Consider the following 22,816-nt stretch of genomic DNA (forward strand, 5'->3'; position numbering starts at 1 on the left):
CTTAGCCAGTGGAGCATTAGTTACCATGAGCTGTGCTTTCTTTTTCTGTTCTTTTTCGATCTTCCAATCCTACATTCTCTTAAAATCAGCGTGAGGTTCCTTTTTGTTATTAGCGCGTAGTTCCTGGCCAAACAGGAAACCGTTGCGTTAGTTCCTGGCCAAACAGGAAACCGTTGCAGTAGTTCCTGGCCGACGTCATGACGTCGGCCAGGACGTCGGCCACGACGTCATGACGTTGGCCAGGAACGTCATTTTCCCGGGAAAGTCCCCCCAGTCCACGTTCAATAGAAAATATATAAATAAAAGGCTTCCGGGGGTGAAATTCATGGAGTGGGTGTTGTGAAACTTTTGCCACTCACAAAAGATATACAATTTAACTTTAGTTTTGTTGAAAACGTTACCTAGTATGCCTTAAGTAAGAAATGTTGAGTACTTTTTTTCACCACTGTTAAGTCTAGAGGGCAGACACATACTAAACTGTGTTGTGCTGTTTGGTCGTGTAGTATCTGGAGCTCTCTGGTGAGGTGTTTCTCAACCTGTGGTTTTTTTTGGGGGGAGGAGGGGTCCCCAGATGCCAGTCAAGTGACAAGTTAAGGACGTTTAAGACCTTTTTAATACCTCATAAAAAAAAGACCATTACTGCAACAAAAGTAATCAACAAACTATACTATGAAAAAAAAAAAAAAACATTGGCAAAATTGTGAAATATATACTCAAGTAAATTTTGAATTCTGGATTTTTACTTGTAACAGACTACATTGCAGTATTGATACTTTCACTTAAATAAAACATGCGAGTACCTTTACTGTTTGATACAGATGAATTCAGTGTCTTGGATCAGCCTATCGGCTGGTGTTTTACTGTTTCTATAGATGGGTTTCCGCGCGACGTCATCACAGAGCAGAGTGCGCAATCTGCGCATGCGCGGGGGAGAACGAACCGGAAGCGCCATTCACTCTATTGTTATTTTCGGGATTTAGATAGGCATAATGCTGCTATTATAGGCATAATAGGCATAATGCTGCTATTATATACAAACAGATCCAACTTCCGACAAATCATTTTTATTGAGTAAAGAAGATATTACAAACTGCATCATTTAATCTACTTTCATTAAACCTGGTGAAGACCATTTATTTTCTGAATGTACAATGGCCAGAGCTGCTGCGGGTAATAGCGCCCTCTACAGGCTCATCCCGCCACTGCGCGCGCATCATCCTCTCATGTTTACAAACAGGAAACCCATCTATAGGTGCTCCCTTTCAGCCTGGTGGAGATTCATGCAAGTAAACGAGATGAACAAACAGCCACAGGTAAGGTTATAATAAGCGCTTCTTTTTATTTACAATCATTTCTCTCATATAAAAAGTAAGAACCTCAATCATAACAGCGTGCGGTAGTGTGTTTTCAAAGCAAGAGAACAGATTTAAAATAATACACCCTTACAGAAGCAATACATCCTGCTATGATAGAAGATGTAAAGACACATACAGAGACACATATAGACATTCAACGATTGATTGTCTGCGGTTCAGGAGGAATGGGGGGTAAGCCCGATTTATAGCCGGAAATAGTCGATCTACAAGCTACACAGCGCTTCGAGGACGTGTCGAGAGCTCACAGATATGCCATCTGCAGCGATCGAAGCGCCATACGACAGAGTACAAATTAAGCGTTCATACTTCCATCGTACGACGATGACGAGACACAATTAGCCGATCTACAAGCGAAGGCGGTGTGAGCTCGTAGATGGGCTGTTTCCCTACGCTGGTAGGCCTGTCACAATTATTACATAAACGCCTAATCGCAATTATTTGAGATAATCGCAAAGATTTTCAAACATGTTGAAACATAGTGGAAATAGATCTACAAGCTCAATTTGACCTTGTAGATCGGCTATTTCCGCTATTCATGTTTTTTAAGTATAAAGTTATTAAATTATGCAAATTATTTGTCATATCTGCCCTGTTTTCCAAAGCCTAAAAGCCTAACAGAAAAGAGATTTTTTTTATATTCATAATGTACAACGACGGAAACTGAATTAAATCGTTAATCGCAATTATTTGAGCGACAAATTAATGGTCACATAAAATGTCATAATGGTGACAGCCCTACCCGTTGGCACATAAATTAAGCATGAGTTTGTCCTATATAGGGCATAGAATTCCGGGTAAATGTCGACCAGAGATTATATATACATCGTTACTTGCGTGACTTGTTTATCTCTTACATGCTTCGTTTAACCACTGAAACCCTGCATCGTCGTGGGTCGGGCAGAAACCTTGCATTTCGACTTCCAATGGATCCAAATGTAGTCATTAATTAGTCACAAGCTCTTGTTAATGCTTTTCACTGATTCAATATTAGATTTAGTTTTTTTCCTGAAATAGCGGAAATAGCAGATCTACAAGCTCACCGTGAGCTCGCCAATCGGCTAGTTTTGCTACTTCTGCGCGACACTCTTGAACAATGAAGTAGCGCAGTAATTTACGAAAACAAAATACCTATAAAGTTGAAATATAGAGATACAAGGTTTCTGCCCGACAACAACGATATGCTTCACTGATCGGAGTCCGCCCAGGGCTCTATACTAGAGAGGCCCCTCCTGTTTTCCCTCTACACCAAATGCCTTCGCCGTAAATAGTCTATTTACTATTTAATAGGCTATTTATGCTGAATGCCCCCCCCCCAGAAAAGAGCCGCCAGGGTTCAAGTGGTTAAAGGAGCACTTAACACATTTTCAACCTTATCTTCATATAACTGGTGCTCACTAATGCTCAAAAGATGGCACCATTTCTGTCTGCTCACTCTGTGTCTCAGAGGAGGGCTGTGTGGACAGTTCAGAAACCTGCCTACCAGTGACATCATCGGTAGGCAGGTTTGATCATACAAGATTTCAAACCTTTGTTCTTTATTTCGTACTAATGCAAGAACAATGGCTTCTATATTTCCAGCATGCTATCTTTCCAGGAAGAGAAAGGCTGTAGTTTCTATTAGCTTAGGATCCCTATAGATGTTGTCATTGTATGAGATGGCACATCACCGCCAATTACACAAAGATATTTAAGGTAAAAAAAAAAGAGCACTTAAAAGTTTAAGTGCTCCTTTAAATGTACGAGCGAGCACATGGCAGCAAGATGTCAAAAATACAGCTTTAGATTCCATCATGCCTTTTGAAGTCCGTGGAGGCCAGGGCATTTCAGTCCGTGTATACCTGAGATAAGCCCTGGAAGAAAAGCGCAAATAAATTGCAAGAATCATACAAAAAAAAAAAGAGGAAAAAAAAAACAGTAAGTGCAAATATGGCCCCAGGAAATCATTGAAATCATTTATCAAAAGCAGACACATTGATTTGTCCGAAAAAAGTCTTTCTTTTCAGCCGGGACAGTCAGTCAGTCCGAGGAGGACAAAACGGGGGATTCTTCCACGAATCTTTCCATCGGCTAGCCTGCGTCGTTTCCACGCCACAGAGAGAAGAGTCATCAAAAACGAGGGCTTTGCTAAACCGACTTTTCGCTTTGACAAAGTCGTTTTCACGCGTGATCTGCGTGAAACGGCGCGATGCCTACGACGTACACCGCACATAACTGATGGCAAAAAAATATATAAGATATGAGACAGAAAATATACGAATATGAACAGAAATGTCAACGCAAAAATCTCAACTGTATGGCGAAAAAATTATAAAGAAAATGATTCAATCCTCGAGGCACAATGTATGTGGCTCGGTTCACCATGACATCACAAAACACAAAGGAATGTGCTCCGGTATGTGGATTAACCCAGTGGTTCTCAACCCCCCCCCCCAATCTGAAAATATTTCATGCCAGGGACCCCATACAAGATGTGCATCGTTAAAATGTTTCAAAAGTATTCAGCAATTAACCATTTTCGTTGAAAATAGGCCATCTACAAGCTCACAACGCACTGCAAGCTTGCATGTGTATACGTATAGGAGTTGAAGTGGTTAAACAGATTTAGATGCCGTATTAACTCATTTTGCTGGGGACCCCCTCAAGGACCCCTGGAACGCGACGTTGAGAACCAGCGGATTAACCAAGCTACGGATGAAAAGGGGAAGGGGGGGGGAGAAGAATGGAATTGCAATTTCTCAGTTTATATGATTACAGGCTTTGCCAAGTAGATCTGGGCAGGGGGGGATATTTTTTTTTTCCCTTCTTCATCAATGAATCGACGCCAAAAAATCGAATACTTTCATAACCACATCAACGCTTCGTTGTAAATTTTTTTTAACTAATCGTTCGTTTTATCACCCTCGAGGCAAAAGTGTGAATAATGGTGATATTTATTTATAGTCATATGGCCCAGACCTACTGGACAGTTAAAGGCGTCGTCTAGTACACGTTTGGCCACAACACGGTACTAATAAAAAAATGAATATTCATGGTTGGCTTATAATTCTCGGCATCATCTCCTTGATCTTGTGCTGTACAACAGTTATTCTCAAACTTTTTTTCATTTCAAGGACCCCAGTTTGAAATGAGTTTCATCTCTGGTGGGACCGCCTAGAACCTCCTCAAGGACCCCCTGGGGTCCCCGGTACCAATGTTGAGAACCAATGCTGTACAATATATAAATGGCAACAATCTGTGTGCAATGATTAAGAAAAAAAATAACAAAAGAAAAAAATAAAGCGTGTGCGTGCGTGCGTGTGTGTGTTTGTGTGCGTGTGTAAAATATGTCTGCTTGTAGAAGTGAGTCAGTCTAGCGCTGGCTGCAGTTTGGTCCTCCTAGCCGAAGGTGGCGCCACAGTTGGGGCACCTCCTCTGGCGCAGTGCAAAGCAGAAGAGGATGCCCAGTGGGAAGAAGAAGATGGCACACATGATGCCCAGGCAGGTGAAGTCATCTTCCAAAACGCCCACCCTGGAATACGCACAAACACGCACCGCACGCACACACACACACAATCAAAGAGAAATACTTTAGAAACACATCTGTTGGTACATTTTTGTGAGTAAATTATTTTCAAGATATTCTTTGTAAGCCTATACCATACATTACATTACATTACAGTCATTTAGCAGACGCTTTTATCCAAAGCGACTTACAATAAGTGTATTCAACATAGGTAGGGAACGAAAACTACTAATCACCAGAAGTCTTTAGTGCATTTTCTGCAAAAGAAAATACCATACATGGGCAACTGGCGGCCCGGGGGCCACATGTGGCCCCCACCTTCACTTAAAGGTAGGGTAAGTGATATTTTTTGGTAAAAACAAAAAGTATTTTTTTAAAAGGTTAAAATACTATATTCTGATAGTAATCATTGCTATAGAGTGTTTTTTCAGTAACAGATGTCTCCCTGTCTCTCCAGCTCTTTAATAAACAGAAAATACATTTTTCGGTAGGTGTCAAAATCTCAGCCAATCAGGAGAAAGTACCCATTTTTAAGCTTAATTTGTATAGTTTTCAGTTCAAATTTTGCATGCTCATTTCTTAGTGTCATCACTTCCAATTTCACTTGTTTAATCTGTGTCCTGATTGAGTTCTCTGTCCTGGTTGGATAAAATTGGAAATGAAAAGAACTACAAAAAAAAAAAAACTACAAAATACATTTTCTGTTTTATAAAGAGCTGGAGAGACATGGAGACTCTTTATATGGACAGGACACACTATAGTAATGAGCACTATCAGAACATAGACCCATTTTGCAATTATTTGAAACTTTGCAAATCACTTACACTACCTTTAATGTGGCCCACGGGTTAATATGAGGAATACTGATATATTATTGATTTCAGCTGTTTACAATTCCAAACATGCAAACATGACCCGCTGTAATTACTTCAGTCTATATTACTAGCTTAATGACTTGTATTACAATTCTATTGTCTTTTTTATGTCCAATGTATTTGTATCTAAGTTCATAAAGGTAACATAAGTAGAACTTAATGCATTTGAAATTAAATTTAAAAAAAAAATCAAAAAAAAAAATTGATTCCAATTCAAAAATAGCAGATCTACAAGCGCAAAACTCGTCGCGCTGCGACGCGTTTTGAGCTTGTAGATCGGCTATTTTTGAATATTTTTGACATAGAATGGCCCGACAGTATATGCAATGTGGCCCTCTGGAGTGAGTGTGGAAATATAGTGGCCCTCTCCATCATGAAAGTTGCCCACCCCTGGCCTATACGCTGAAGAGAGAGGGAGCCAAAGTTCCAAGTGGGAGGGAAAAGGGAAGGGGGAATGTTTTAGTTGTGTTTTCAATGTTCTCATTTAGACCCATTTAACCCATTTAGACCCGAGGTCTACATGGAAAGCAAACGTATGTTGCTATATCAGTGGTGCTCAAACCTTCCATGTCAGGGACCCCCCAAAAAAAATATTTGGCCGCGGACCCTCATTTCAAAATATGTGAATGCGAATTTAAATCCCTTTAAAAATATATATATTCAAATATTTGCAAAAATGTTCAAGATTTTCTTTAAATGGCAGATATATAAGTTCATAGCGCTGCACTCGGTGCCGCGCTATTTTCACCACAAAAAGTAGTGAAACTAGCCGATCTACAAGATCACAATGCGAGGCGTTTGTGTGCTTGTAGATCGGCTATTTTGAGGCCATTTGCACGATTGTAAAATGTTTGAAAAAATAACAACAAAAAGAACGGTTTTGGACATACAGGTTTTCAACCGACGGCGACGAGACATATATACTGTGCATTTCCCTGTCCAAGAGCACCGGAACGCCATTGATTGATCGTTAAAATACACATGCTCTGAAAATGCACCTGGCCCCACCCAATCTGATGGGTGGGGCCAGATGGTTGGGCCTCCAACGGTGGGCCCCGATCCAGAAAAAGGTGGAGGACCACTGGTGTAAGCAAGCAACAAGGAACACTTTAACCCATTAACTCTTTCAGTGCCATTCTTATTTATGGAATTTTGGTTCTGAGTGCCACAGCCAAAATTCATTGTAAAAAAAAAGTGCTCAGGAGCCGAGATACAGCCTTTTTCAGTAAGAAGTTAAACAAGAAGTGAATTCTTAAAATGTTTAAAACGGATTTTTGAAAAAAAATAGCAGATCTGCAAGCTCATAGCGCGGCCCTCGGTGCCGCGCTATGAGCTTGTAGAGCTGCTATTTTTGGATAGCCAAAGCCCAGGTCTTAATGGGTTAAGATACACTTTAGGGGAATGGAAGGACAACATGTGATGAAGAAAATTAAGCAATTATCCTCCAAAAGGCCATGAAGCTGATCTGAATGACTGCAGCCACACATGAATGCTGACTCATCAATTATCCTTCAAAAAACAGCCATGGAACTGATCCGAGTGCAGCCACACATGAATGCTGAGTCATCATAAGATGTGAGCCCTGGTCTTATGACTGCAACATGCTGACCGGCGTGAAAGGCTGAATTATCACCACTCGAAAAAAATAAAATAAATAAACAAACCTTGATCCAAATCTATTTGTGAAGGACATTTAAAAACAGCAACAGCTGATTTAAAACCACATAGACCAGCCAATAAAATTATAAAAACAACTATCAAACAGAAAAACTATCATACTGAGTTTAAAAAAAAACACTTAAAGGACAACTTAGTTTTTTTTTACAACCAAGGTTTATGTTTTAGAGTGTAATTAAAGTAAATAAAAGATGAGTGTTAAAATATTTAAATTTACTGCTTTCTATAGTTTTAGCAATTTTCGCGATCTTTTTTACAGTGGGCGGGGGCATTCTGTCCGGTGGCTAAATAGGTCTTTTTTTTACACAATAACCCGGCGATTTATTTATTATTATTTACAGTAGCTTTTCTAGCCCCCAATAACTCACATCTGGCCATCAAAGACCACAGGACCTTTTTATTGTGTAAAAAAATACATATTTAGCCACCGGACAGAATGCCCCCGCCCACTGTAAAAAAAGATCGCGAAAATTGCTAAAAAAAATATAGAAAGCAGTAAATGAAAAAAATAACACTCATCTTTTATTTACTTTAATTACAAGCTAAAATATAAACCTTGGTTGTAAAAAAACAAAGTTGTCCTTTAAGCAGTAGTTTTTACTTTGTCTTACAACGGGGGGTGTTGCATGGCAAAAAATAGCCGATCTACAAGCTCACGACGCGCCACATTGCGTCTATTTTTGAAATATTTTGAAAATATTTGAACATTTACACTTGTAAAGGCCGCCCTCTAGTGTCTACGTCTAGCATCCAAGCATGGCCACCCATTCATTTCAATGAAACTTGGTGTCTAGTACATGGGTCCTCAAAGTTACTCCAGGGGGGGCCGCCAAATCTTTTTGATAAGACCCTTGATATTTTCTTTTTACATTAGCCACTTGAACCCTAGCATCCCTATTCTGAGAGCTATTTTCAGCGAAGACTTGGTCTAGGGGGGAAAAAGAGCAGACCAAGTACAAAGCAAAAGTATTGAGGGTTTAAGTGGTTAAATGCCTGAAAATACACATTAACGTTAAATCCAACATATCAATAGATCATGTGTAAACAAACACAATGTAATTATTTACACAACACTTGATGATAGTGCTGCCACACAAGTCTATGAAGCTATCCATGACATGTATGTAAAAAAGTCTAATCTGCAGCATCATTTTATACAATATGTAGTGGGGGTCCCTGCCTCAGCTAAGGGGTCCTTATTGGCCTGAAAAACGTTGGAGAGCCCTGGTCTAGCGTTATAGAATCACAACAGTGAATGACAGGCGCTTGTCTTCATATTATTGGCTGAAATTGGTTCGTACCTGCACATGTAATTAGTTACACATAGGGCCAATAGGCTCTACGCACAGCAGCCATATTGGAAAGAAATTGGGCCTCTTCTTACTTCCTTCACAGCTGTTACCAATAATACTAATGAAGGCTCTGTTCCATTCTGGTCAGGGTGCTGATATCGTGCATGTTGGCTCACTAGAAACACTCCATTTTGGTTCCCAAATGGCCCTTATGGTGGGTCTGTAACTCTGAGAGTGTACATGGAACCAAATGGACCCGTAAGGGTCCATTTGGTTCCATTTGTACACTCTCAGTTATGGGGGTCCTTGAAAATAAGACATCCACTGTGTTAGAATAAATGGAACGGAGCCTTAATTAGTATTATTATTTTGGTGAGTAGCAAAAGTGTATTTTTTTTTTCCACTACAGTCGAGAGGCTGCACTACCGGAGGGTGTGCGAGCAACGGCTGAAAAGTAACATAGCGTGAAGGACTAGGGCCCTATCTTGCGCGCCGCCTTACCCCTTATGCCTAAGACTTTTTAGGCACGTTTTACTATTTTGAAAAACATTTTAAAATTGTGAAAATAGCCGTAGATGGGCTATTTGAACTATTTTTTTAATGTTTTTCAAAATAGTAAAAAACATACCTTAACCCATTCAATCTAAGAACGCATCTGTCATTTTTAGATCGCTTTGGCTGTTTTTTTAATCATGAAAATGTGTCCAAATCTAAATATATATATATATATTTTAAAGCGATATATTGTAAAAACGTATGAGGTTGCAGTGGTTCTCAAACTTTTTTCATGTCAAGGACCCCCAAAATGATATGTATTTGGCCGCGGACCCCCATCTCAAAATATTTTGTTCCAGGGACCCACCAGAAGCAAAATATTTGAGTTAAAAATGTTTGCTTTAAAAAAAAATATATATATATATTCAAGGATTTGCACAAATCTTCACGATTTCTCAAAAATAGCAGATCTACAAGCTCATAGCGCGGCACTCGGTGCCGTGCTATGAGCTTGTAGATCTGCTATTTTTGAATAGCCAAAGAAATCTTAAGAATGACACAGAGATGCGTTCCCGGTCTTAAAGGGTTAAGAGTTTAGGCATAAGGGGTAAGGCAATACATATTACACGTGTATATATTTCTTGATTTGGTGAGTAAAGTAAAAAATGGTTGAAAATGACCGGTCTGGAGGCGCTTATGAATAACAGTAATAAAAGCTAAGCCTATTAGTTTAGTAACATGGCAGTCACTTAAACCTGGGGGTTTCAATGAAATATCTTATGACTAATCAGCCTAAACATTAAGACCTTATGATTATTACAGCTGCTTTCAGTCGCCGAACGCTGGGGATTTTCGGCATAAAAACACACGTACGGTTACAGTCCTGCAGTTCCTCAATCAGTTGTGCATACGTATCCTAACTGTACCCTCCGGTAAGTCACGTTGTGTGTGTGTGTGTGTGTGTGTGTGTGTGTGTGTGTGTGTGTGTGTGTGTGTGTGTGGACTTTGTCATGTGGGAGGGATTTCGGCGCCGTCGGGTGGAAACCTCATACATATGTCCAAAACTGTTTACTTTCCACCATTCACATTCAAAAGTAGCAAAACTAGCCGATCTACATGCTCAACACACGTTACGTTTTGAGCTTGTAGATCTGCTATTTTTGTTACTTGTGTGTGACACTGTAGTATGATGGAGTAGGATATTCATTTAAAAAAAAAAAAAAAGTTAAAAAGTTAAACTATGGAGATAACAGGTGTCTGACCGACAACGATTTGCAAGTTGCACCACATGGCTTATTTGCAGTCCTGGCAAGTCCTGAAAGAGTACATTTACTCAAGTACTGTACTCAAGTACAATTTAGAGCAGGGGTCTTCAACGTTTTCAGGCCAAGGACCCCCTAGTTGAGAGAGAGAGATGAGGCAGGGACCCCCTCCTCTATATTGTATGAAATTGTGTTTCAGATTAAACTTTTTTGTTCACTTGGTCTGCTCTTGTTTCCCCTCTTTGCCAAAAATAGCAGATCTATAGCAGATCTCACAACGCCTCGCGCTGCGAGGCGTTGTGAGCTTGTAGATCTGCTATTTTTGGCTCAAGTTCTCCTCAGAAAAGGGGATATTAGGGTTCAAGTGGTTAAGGTAAAAAAAAAAAAAATCATAACAAAGATTTGGCAGACCCCCTGTAGTAACTCTGAGGACCCCCTAGGGGTCCCGGACCCCCTGTTGAAGACCCCTGATTTAGAGCTTTTTTTTTTACTTTACTTGAGTATTATTAAAATGTTTCACTACTTTATATTTCACACATACATCTCAGAGGCACATATTTGACTTTTTACTCCGCTACAATTATTCCACAGCTTTAGTTACTTTGCAGAATTAGATACATTTACAAGCGGTTAAATACATTAACCGCTTGAGCCCTATTTTACACTGTGGCTACTGAAAAATGCCCGATCTACAAGCTCACAACGTGTCACATCGCGAGTACCTTTTAGAGTTCTCAAATTATGCCCGAACCGACGTCTTCGGGCCCAAAATCTATGCATAGATTTTTTTGTTTGTTATCCTTTTAGCCTAAATAAAATGTCTTACTGTAGCCCTGTGCCGTTTACATTTCTGACTAATAAAGTATTCAATCAATCAATCAGAGTTCTCTCTCACGGCAGGATCAACGCGTTTAAAAGTGCACGTGGACAACGATGTGGAAATAACGATGGAAATATGACAAATTCTGTCAATTTCATCCTGCTGTTTTTGTTCAGAAGAATGGCCATGACCATGCAAAAATAACTGATCAGGCGATTATGTAATAATCTTGACGTGTTTGCCTGACAGTGAACCTTGACCTGTGCTGACCTCTCCCCCCCCCCCCCCAGCCTAAGTCCAGTCAGATGTTTAGAGTGAGGTCATGTGACACACAGGACGTTGACTCAGACCAACAGCATGGAAAACCCTCATTCCTTTGAACCAGTGGTTCTCAACCAGTGGTCCGGGGACCCACCAGTGGTCCTTGAGGGGGTACCACCAGGGGGTCCCCAGCAAAAGCAGTTAACATAGCGTCACAATCATTTTAACCACTTAGCTTTGGCTATTCAAAAAATAGCAGATCTACAAGCTCATAGCGCGGCACTATGAGCTTGTAGATCTGCTATTTTTGAAAAATCTTGAAAATGTGTGCAAATCTTTGAATATATTTACATTACATTACATCAATTTTTAACTCAAATCTTTGCTTCTGGGGGGTCCCTGGCACAAAACATTTTCAGGTGGGGGTCCGCGGTCAAATGTATATCAATTTAGGGGTCCTTGGCATGAAAAAGGTTGAAAACCACTGCTTTAAACCATGGATTGAACTGACACTCTGACTTTATCCCATTCAATCAAGGAACGCATACTGTGTCATTTTAGATCTGTTTTGCTATGATCATTTTATACTTTGGGCTATTCAAAAATAGCAGATCTACAAGCTCGTAGCGCGTGCTATGAGCTTTGCATTATGTAATAATTGTGGACAGGCCATACACACACACACACACAGTGTGCGTATATACAGTGCATGTGTGTCCATACATGGTAGATATGAGCCTCTATTAGTCACACAGTGATCATGAGAGAGACGTACAAATCACATGCTAATCAAATGACCTTTATCACGATGTGACGTGTCGAGAACTGAAACATGGAAGTGAAATTGGAAGTGATTGTGTTGGCAGTGTGTGTGTGTGTGTGTGTGGGGGGGTGTGCGTGTGTGTGTGTGTGTGTGTGTCTACTGCGTAGTAGTATAGTAGAATTTAAGAAACAGAAAAATGGTCCTCGCAATGAAATTGTAGTTTTTATGCTTAACCCATTAAGACCTGAGGCGATTCTTTAAAAATGTTTGTTTTCTAAATCCAGTTTCTAAAACAGTTTTTTGAAAGAAAAAACAAAAATCTAAAAAAAAAATGTTTCAAGATTTTTCAAAAATAGCAGATCTACAAGCTCATAGCGCGGCACCCGGTGCCGCGCTATGAGCTTGTAGATCTGCTATTTTTGAATAGCCCAAAGAAATCTAAAGTGACACAGATGCGTTCCAGGTCTTAATGGGTTTTAAAAAAAAACAGATTTTTAAAGATACGTTTACAATTAGAAAAAGATTCAGGTTGGGATTAGGATCAGGATTTAGGCATTTAGAGGTTAGGGTTCAAGGGATTGGAATTAAAGAGTTAAACATGATTTATATTTAGTTGCGTGCCAGTGTCATGCCACCAGAAAATGTGAGCTTATAGATCTGCTATTTTTCGGCTTTAGGATTACGTTTAAAAACACTCAAATATTATAAAGATTGTATTAATAAAAATGAAGTGATTTTTTATTTATGTCCTGTCCTCACATATAGTACTACAAACAGTGTGTGTGTGTGTGTGTGTGTGTGTGTGTGTGTGTGTGTGTGTGTGTGTGTGTGTGTGTGTGTGTGTGTGTGTGTGTGTGTGTGTGTGTGTGTGTGTGTGTGTTCTCACCTGCATGCGGGACAGCCTCCCACCACCACCACAGAGGGCTGTATGATGGTGTAGGTCTGTTGGTGGGGGGTGTAGGGCTGCTGGGATATGGCCTGGGTGGGGTACCCTGGATGTGTGGAAGACAACATAATGAACGAACGTTAGGATACGGTACGGTATTGTAGGGCTGCAACTATCGACAACCTTCAGGTTTTTTCCTGCAGATTATTCTATCGATTACTTGTTCACTTAAAGCTGCGCTATGTGTAACTTTCCTCTTCTGCCCCGGATTTGAACACGATTTCCAGAGCAATTGCTGAATTTTTACCATTGAGCCGGCCTGCTTGCTCAGGGGATAAATTGAATCTTGACCATCAGGTTAACCCTTTAAGACCGGGGGACGCATCTGTGTAACCACTTTATCCATATTTTATACTTTTGGCTATTCAAAAATAGCAGATATACAAGCTCATAGCGCGGCACCGAGTGCCGCGCTATGAGCTTGTAGATCTGCTATTTTTTTTTAAATCGTGGTTTTTTTTGTGCAAATCTTTGAATATATATCTATAAAGCAATTGTTTTTTTACTCAAATCTTTGCTTCTGGGGGTCCCTGGAAAAAAAAAAATTGAGATGGGGGTCCGCAGCCAAATACATATCGTTGTGGGGCTCCTTGACACTGACATTAATATTATAGCAACATAAGTGTTTCAGAAAACTGTTTTAAACTGATTTAGAAGACATTTGTAGAATCCCCAGAAGCAATAACATTTTAGCTAGAAATGCTCGCTTTAAATATATTCAAAGATTTGCACAACATTTTTCACAATTTTTCAAAAATAGCAGATCTACAAGCTCATAGCGCGGCACTCGGTGCCGCGCTATGAGCTTGTATATCTGCTATTTTTGAATAGCCCAACGAAATCTAAAAATGACACACAGATGCGTTCTCAGGTCTTAAAGAGTTAAAATTCATGTCAGATCCTGTGTCTATGGTGAGACATGACCTTTGACACCATCTACAGTAAATGTCGCAAAATACAAACCAACCCAATGGTATGAGTTCCCACGGGTTCCCAACCTTTTCAGGCAAAACAATCATATTTGAACCGGGGACCCCCCACCCTGACAAGCACTTGGAATTGTAGGCATTGCATTTAGTTTGACTCAGTTCCACAGATACATATTGTGAAAATAGCCGATCTACAAGCTCACAACGCCTCGTGTAAGCTTGTAGTTTGGCTATTTTCACAATGTTTGCCTCTTTTCTTAAGTGATATTTGACAATGTGTTCATAAAGAAGGTACTAAAAGTCATTACATTTAAACTTTAGAAATGTGCAGATGCAGTGGTGGAAAAAGTACTCAAATTATTTACTTAAGTAAAAGTATCAATACTGCAATATAAAAATACTCTGTTACAAGTAAAAGTCCAGATTTTTTTTTTTACTTGAGTAAAAGTACAAAAGTATTGGCATCAAAATGTACTTAAAGTACCAAAAGTAAAAGTACTAAATATTTGAAAATAGCAGATCTACAAGCTCACAACGCGTCGCATCGGTGTCATTTCTGTCTACACGCTCTGAGTGTGTTTGACTGTGGATGGTTACAAAATGTGCAAACTGATGACATCAGTGGTCATTTCAAACAAGATTTCAAAATGTAATTTGCATTGATGCAACAACCGTGGCTTCCATTTCAGCATTATGCCAACTTTCCAGGAAGAGAAAGGTTGTAGTTTTAATTAGCTTGGAAATCCCCATCAATGATGTCATTGGTATGCAGGTTTCTGCACTGTCTGTCCACACAGCCCTCTGATGAGACACAGAGTGAGTAGACAGAAATGGTGCCACCTTATAAAACGCAATAATGAGGACCAATTATATGAAGATAAGGTTGAAAATGGGTAAAGTGGCCCTTTTTATGTGATAGTGGAGTTATAAATAGTGGCATTTTAAAAACCAATGATAAAGCCATTGTCCTGGTCAATAACATTACATCAGGCAGTGATCCAGTATGTTTCTCAACGCTAGGTGTAAACCTGAGAATGACACCATGCACTGTCAATGATGACTTGTCATCAAAAGAATACGGTTATGAAATAATGCTTTATGGAGGTTATGTTGAGGTTAAACAGCTTCCTTATTCCACTTCTCTTTGGCTGATCGATTCTGATCGTTCAGTTGATACAAACTTCATAATTTAACACCTGTTGTTTTATGACATTGAGTGAAATCCTGGCACCAGGCAGCCTAAAGCAGTGGTCCTCAAACTTGTTCATGTCAAGGACCCCCAAATTGATAATGTATTTGGCCGCGGACCCCCCATTTGAAAATGTTTTGGTGTCAGGGACCTCCAGAAGAGAAGATTTGTGTTAAAAGAAATGTGTCAATAAAATGTGTCAAAATTATTAACCTTTTTTTAAACACTTTTTTTCCCCTAAAGAATGCTCAAAAATAGCAGATCTACAAGCTCGCACCCCGGCACGAAGTGACGCGCTGTGAGCTTGTATATCTGCTATTTTTAAATAGCCAACATATAGAATATGGATAAAGGGTTTAAAACTGTATTAAAACATTTTGCTGGGGACCCCACTTTAGAGAACCACCGGCCCTAAAAGAACTGGTTCATCTTCAAAATTACACTTTCTTGGGAAAAGCTAAAAGCACAAAAAGCTCAGATGTTATTGTTCCTTCCACAAACAAGCAACAATGAGCTCTTCTTTTTTTTTTTTGCGAGCATGAAGTCCAAGCGGAAGTGGTGTCAACAGCGAGCAGCATTGTGGCTTCATCATGTCTGCTGCCAACATTCTGTCTGATGCAAATGAAACAAACCACAATGTCCCCATCCTGCCCCGTTGTGTCCTCCCCGACTCCTCTATCCTCACTTCAACCGGAAGTACAAGTCTGCTCGGTGCCCACCGTTTTGACCGACCGTGCCAAGTCTCTTATTCCTTCCTGCGCCTAGGAGTGAGGATTAGGAGGGAATGTTTCTCAACCAGTGGGTTGGGACCCATTTGTGGGTCGCGGACACACCATTTTATGGGTAAATAAAGTAAATAAATATCCATTTATTAATTTTTTGTTTCCTATACATTTAGTTTATTATTATTATTATTATTATTATTATTCAAAACATTTTCCAAAAAAATCAAGAAAAACTAAACAAAAAAGCAAAGAATTTATGAATTAGAAACAAATTCAATGTTTTAAAAAAAAGAATCATACAAGAAAATGTTTTTTTAATTAGAAAACAAAATGAAAATAGCTTGTAGATCTGCTATTTTCACTAGCATGGGTCCTGGGGAGAAATTTCTCTTTTGGGTCTTGAGCTAAACGGTTTGGGAACCACTGGGAGGCATCACTGAGGAGCTAGGATTGAGGAAACATATCGTTGCTGCGGGGCAGAAACCTCTTATCTCTATATTTTTTACTTTTTGTGTTGTTTTTCCCGTAAATTAACACCCTACTTGATTATACTATAGCGTCACACAAACGCATCAAAAGTAGCAGATCCGCAATCTTGAAACGCGGCGCGCGTGTTGAGCTTGTAGATCTGCTACTTTTGCAATTTTTTTATTTGAATGCTGGAAAGTAACGTTTTGGACATACGAGGTATATACACCCGACAACCTTAATAAGACGTTCCAAGCTGGACACACATTGCCCCCCTTCGCTGTATTGGTGTTTTCACCGTTTGTTTTTTCGGTAGCCTGAAAAACATCCCTGTCTGTCTACCGAAAAGAAAAAAAAACAGTGAAGACTTTTCACCGTTTGTTTTGGTAGGCACTGACAGGGATGTGTTTGGAGCAAGCAAACGTTGAAAACAAACACAGCAAAGAGGGCAATGTGGTAAACACCAGATCCCCCAAAAAATACTTGATTTTTCTTGCCCTGAACTGGGAACCAAAGTGGGCGTGTCACTATTCTACGTTGGAAGACGCAGATGCGATATAAACAATGGCAAAAGCAAGCCAAAAAAATCATTTAAAAAGAAGGAAAGAAAAATTCAACTGTAACTGCCACTGACTATTGAATTTCTTATTTCCCCTGTAAAATAGACACTTCAACCGGTCATATTCGACACATTGCTAGTGGCCAGGCCTGGAATCGAACCAACTGGGGACTCCTGCTCCCCAGACCGGCCCTGTAACCATTCAGCTATGCCTCCCCCAAATACAATGGTTCTGCTTAAAGGTCCTTACACACCGGGGCGAATTCTTCATGCGAATAAATACGTTTTTTTTTAAAAACCTTATAAAGTCAATGCAAGCGTCCACATCAGTTTCGCGAAGCGAAAAAGCGTCTTTTAATTATTCGGAACGAGTCCGAATTTTGCGTATATTCGCACATTCGCCGGTGTGTAACCGCCTTAAGACTGGAGGAAACGCAAGCCGGTTCTGTGAAAGCACCAAGGTTTCCAAGTATCTAGAACGGAACCAGTTCTAGAACCAAAGTTATTTTGGTGGGAAATAACTTTGGTTCACAGTTACATGAATTAAACACTGAAGGGGTTTATTGGACCGTGCTGATGGACACAGTCAGTGTTGCCAAGTCTGCTTATTATAAGCGACTTTGGGCTTGTTGTTTTCCTGTAAAGTCGCTTTTAAATATTGGAAGTTGTGTTGCGACGCGTTGCAGGCTTGTAGATCTGTGATTTTCGAAAAATCTTGGAAAAAAAATTACAAATCTGGATTTATTTTTAACATTATACAACACAAATATTGTATGGGGTCCAGGTCACTTGTCTGGTACAAAATATTTTCAGATGGTGGTCCATGGCACCAAGACAACATTTAGACAATAAAGTTTGACTGTAGTGTACATGCCCTAGTAGTCGCTTATTTTGGCCTTGTTTTTCATAGACCTTGTTTTTGTTCTCTCACAAAATCTGGCAACACTGGACAGGACCCAGAGCTGCAGACCTGGCGGCTGCGAAATGTCAGCTACAGTTCAAAGAGCTTAAAATAAAAGTTATGTTACAACAGTTACTGCTTTGCACCAGCAGCAGTTTGTTAGGTAATGGACTGACTGACTGCTGGTCAATATCCCATTCCTCGGGGGGATAGTCGCGCTGTGATTGGCTAAAACTTGGTTGTCTGGCAACTGCTGACTGGCAACATAGGCTAACGGGAGACTATTTTCACGATGTTTCGCCCAGGTCAACGTGGTTTTGAGGTTAGGTTTAGGGCAGGCATAGTGTTTGTGAGGTTAGAGTTAAGGTTAGGATTAGGCATAATGTTTGTGAGGTTAGGTTTAAGGCAGGCATAGTTTCTGTGAGTTTAGGGTTAAGGTTAGAATTAGGCATAGTGTTTGTGAGGTTAGGATTAGGCATAGTTTCTGTGAGGTAAGGGTTAAGGTTAGGATTAGGCATAATGTTGGTGAGGTTAGGTTTAAGGCAGGCATAGTTTCTGTGAGTTTAGGGTTAAGGTTAGGATTAGGCATAGTGTTTGTGAGGTTTGGGTTAGGATTAGGCATAGTTTCTGTGAGGTAAGGGTTAAGGTTAGGATTAGGCATAGTGTTTGTGAGGTTAGGGTTAGGATTAGGCATAGTGTTTGTGAGGTTAGGATTAGGCATAGGCATAGTTTATGTGAGGTTAGGATTAGGCATAGTGTTTGTGAGGTTAGGATTAGGCATAGGCATAGTTTATGTGAGGTTAGGGTTAAGGTTAGGATTAGGCATAGTGTTTGTGAGGTTAGGGTTAGGATTAGGCATAGTTTCTGTGAGGTAAGGGTTAAGGTTAGGATTAGGCATAGTGTTTGTGAAGTTAGGATTAGGCATAGGCATAGTTTATGTGAGGTTAGGGTTAAGGTTAGGATTAGGCATAACCAGTGAAAGATGGAATCCCATGGGCTAACTGTATCGCAAACGTGACAGATCATCAACAATGAAAGAAGTAGCCCGTATTAAGACAATATTAAAATGTTGTTGTTTTTTACCTGGTTGGTTTGAGGTATAAATATAGATAGGATAAGGATACATTAACTCAAAACATATGGCTATAAAACAATATTGCTTATTTTTGTTATTAAAAAAATTATTATTTTTACATTACAATAAGCAAAACAATGGTTGGTATGACAACCAAGCAAGTAGCCAATCATAGAGCCTCTGTCCCACTGGTGGGATCCAGCAGAGAGTAGTAGACTACCTTGTCGTGTGTGTGTGTGTCACTGTGTGTGTGTGTGTGTGTGTGTGTGTGTGTGTGTGTGTGTGTGTGTGTGTGTGTGTGTGTGTGTGTGTGTTTACCTGGGCCGGCGGTGGGGTACTGGTAGGGCGGTGGGAGCGGCTGGAAGCCCGCAGCGGGGGGGATGGCTCCGTAGTTGCCCTGCTGGGGTCCCACCAGGGACGCCTGGGGCCCCGGTGGGGGTCCCCCGCCGCCGTAGTCATAGGTCCCGGGGACCGTGTGGTAGGCTGGGGGTCTGTCCTGGAGAAGAGGCTTACTGTCCACCATCATGTCACACTGCTGGCTGCTTCCTGCCTGGACGTGTTGCGTTTTTACACACTTTACCTTGAAAAACTATAAAGAAAGAAAAGGTGTGGGGGGGGGGGGGGGGGATCCCCTCCACCGACAACAACACAGAGGAAATGGATACTTAGTTTGTGGATACTTTGTTTGTCTCTCTCTGGATACTTAGTTTCAAAAGGCCACCCGCCCCGCCGGAGAGCGACCAAAGATCAAAGCAAACACGCTGCGGCGAAATGAAACTTCGTCCCTCTGTTGTTCTGTCTCTGTCTGTCCTCCATGCGACAACTTTTGTCTCCCCTCCTCCTCCTCCTCCTCCTCCTCCTTCACCTCCTTCTCCTCCTCCTCCTCCACCAGACACAACACAACTAAAGGAAGGACTGGTCAATGTTTAATTCATGTCCCTCTCTCTCTCTCTTCTGGTGGATAAAGCTCGTCTTTGTGTCATCCCTTCAGATATGGAAGTGTTTCTGTTCCTTTCGGATACATTGTGTCACAAGAGAGGAATCATGTGATGTTGCTGCTGCTGGAACGCCTCTCCGCGCTGCGCACAGGAAGCAAGACACGGGCGTCTTAAAGGGACAGTACCCTCACCCACCGGGCTTCTTAAAGGGGCAGTACCGTCAAAATAAAAGCAGTGGTTCTGAAAAAAAATGTTGTCAAAGGAATGGATCCACACATATTATTATTAAGCAGGCATGTTTTGTTTTTTTAAGAAAAAGATGACAATCCTGGCTTTTAGAAAATGTTGCAGAATAGCACGGTCACTTATTTTTTTAAAGGCATAGTTTGTAACTTTGGCCTGTGTTCAATAAAATACATGTTTTACCCGGCATCATTTCCCTCTAAACCAGAAGCCAGAGTAGTGTGGTGGTGTTTAGAGCAGAAACATACCAACATAGAAAACATAGACCTTGATGTTTTTGGGTCTACCAAAACACAACAGTGGAAAAAACACCTAATAACAGCAAGAGGGCAATGTGTTTCTGCAGGTAAACAACACCACACTACTCCAGTGGCTGATGACTGCTACTGGTGTAGAGGGAAATTATGGGTAAAAAAATGTATTAATTGTTTTGTTATGTAAACAAAGGGCAAAGTTACATATTATGCCTTTAGGCCTTTAATTAGGCTAATTGTATTTATGCTGTAAACGGTTTTTAGTTTTAAAAGTGTTATGTAATTTCATGTACCAATGCCTGTGGGTTAGGACCCAGACCCAGGACCATGATAGAAATAAGTCTCTGGCTCTGTGTTTTCTTATCCTTTGACGTTTCTTTCTTTCTGAGAAGCATGTTTGTCATGCATCTTTCTTATAAACCATATAGCATCAAATAAATCAAATCAAAAGGCTGTGGACCCTAGCCTGGTAAACCCTCCCTCCGGAAATCTCAATTCCATTTCATTTCAGGAGTGAGTCTGGCCTGATCCGCCTGTCTGCAATATTGGCTGTGCTGGAGTTGGGCGGGAGTAATACCGTTGACTGACAACCCCTTCAGCCAATGATAATTTTTCCCCTTCAGCCAATCAGCAGTTCACCAGTCTTAATGTGACGCGACGGGACTTTTGAGACAGCCATACCCAAAATGGGTTGCCTTTTTCGGGTACAATGGTGTCACTGCCCGCCCCTACCGGTTCTCTAATTATTTATTTTTTAAATAGGCTTTGTCATGATTAATTGACCACATATATGAAGTTAAACAACTAAATTCTATCCAAACGATATCTTATAAGTAAATTCCGTGCCTCAAAATAGAAGTTAGAGAGCTTTTTGAAGTAAAAAAATAGCGGAGAATTGGCCGCACAAGAAAAAGATGGCTGCCGTTCGTGTTTTGGGCTCACTCGAACTCGCCACCTGATTGGCCAACATAAGCTGTCAATCACAGAACAATGAGCGACGACGCTGATAGGCCCGGCCGTTTGGCATACAGAGCCAATATTGCAGAAAGGCGGATCATGCCAGACTCACTCCTGAAATGAAATGGAATTGAGATTTCCGGAGGGAGGGTTTACCAGGCTATGTGGACCCCCCATGTAAAAATATGTGGGACCGCCCCATAAGAGAAGATTTTAGTACAGATTTCTATACTGAAGCTTGCATCCCTTTTCACGCTTAGCCTACCCCCCACGGTGCTAAAATAAAGTTTTATCTTTAATATCTCATCTTATCTTAAAGTGTAACAGGTGAAACCAACCTTCACTTACAGTCTTCAATAATTCATCTGACTGAGACTGGAATCAATTATTGAAACATGCACTTCAGTCTGCGTGTGTGTGTGTGTGTGTGTGTGTGTGTGTGTGTGTGTGTGTGTGTGTGTGTGTGTGTGTGTGTGTGTGTGTGTGTGTGTGTGTGTGTGTGTGTGTGTGTGTGTGTGTGTGTGTGTGTGTGTGTGTGTGTGCGCGCGCATGCGTGTGCGTCTGCCTGCACTGCCTGCGAACCAGCCCCACCGCTCCGCCAATCAGAGCGGCGGATCCACAACCACCTGCCAGAGTCTCGACCAATCAAACTCCTCGGCTGGTTCCATTTCCTGTTGTGTGTGTCGGGACGGAGCAGCGTATCAGCTCTCTGCTTTATTCTAAAGAGAATTAAAAAAAAAACCTCAAGGAATGTTTACAAATGACGATGTTTCACGCGCACGTTCCGGTGCGTCCTAAACGGCCGTTAATTCGTAAGTATAGAGACTCGTTTTAATGGCGTTTATCTTAACTTGTGTGTAAAATGCATTTAGATGGCTTCTATCCGTCCCATATGGACAGGACTAGTAAACAGATTATAGCCGACTTTACTGCTCTGTGTCTGTGGGACAATCCTCACTCAGCTGCGACGCTACGTGTTTAATATAGAGTGTGTAGTGATCATTTAATATCATGTATTGTGTGTTGACATTGGATCCCTCTCTCTCTCTCTGTGTGTGTGTGTGTGTGTGTGTGTGTGTGTGTGTGTGTGTGTGTGTGTGTGTGTGTGTGTGTGTGTGTGTGTGTGTGTGTGTGTGTGTGTGTGTGTGTGTGTGTGTGTGTGTGTGTGTGTGTGTGTGTGTGTGTGTGTGTGTGTGTGTGTGCGTGCGTGCGTGCGTGCGTGCGTGTGTGTGTGCGTGCGTGCGTGCGCATGGTGGCCATGCAGGCTGGAATGGAGATGAAGAGAAGGTATCACCTGATGTCATGATAT

At 40.9% G+C, this 22,816-nt stretch overlaps 1 protein-coding gene across 1 annotated transcript; it reads right to left on the reverse strand.

Annotated features, from left to right (window-relative positions):
- Nucleotides 1-1,314: 1,314 nt before the first annotated feature.
- bri3 (brain protein I3) lies at nt 1,315-20,158 on the reverse strand. The gene is made up of 3 exons (XM_080446166.1): nt 19,434-20,158; nt 13,210-13,315; nt 1,315-4,884 (listed from the first exon to the last, which is right to left on the reverse strand). The coding sequence occupies exons 1-3, from the start codon at nt 19,639-19,641 to the stop codon at nt 4,752-4,754; spliced, it is 447 nt and encodes a 148-aa protein (XP_080302292.1). The 5' UTR covers nt 19,642-20,158; the 3' UTR covers nt 1,315-4,751.
- Between the last annotated feature and the right edge of the window lie 2,658 nt (nt 20,159-22,816).

Source organism: Gymnoscopelus braueri, assembly GCF_963280865.1.
Source record: "Gymnoscopelus braueri genome assembly, chromosome: 13".
Taxonomy (NCBI): Eukaryota; Metazoa; Chordata; class Actinopteri; order Myctophiformes; family Myctophidae; genus Gymnoscopelus; species Gymnoscopelus braueri.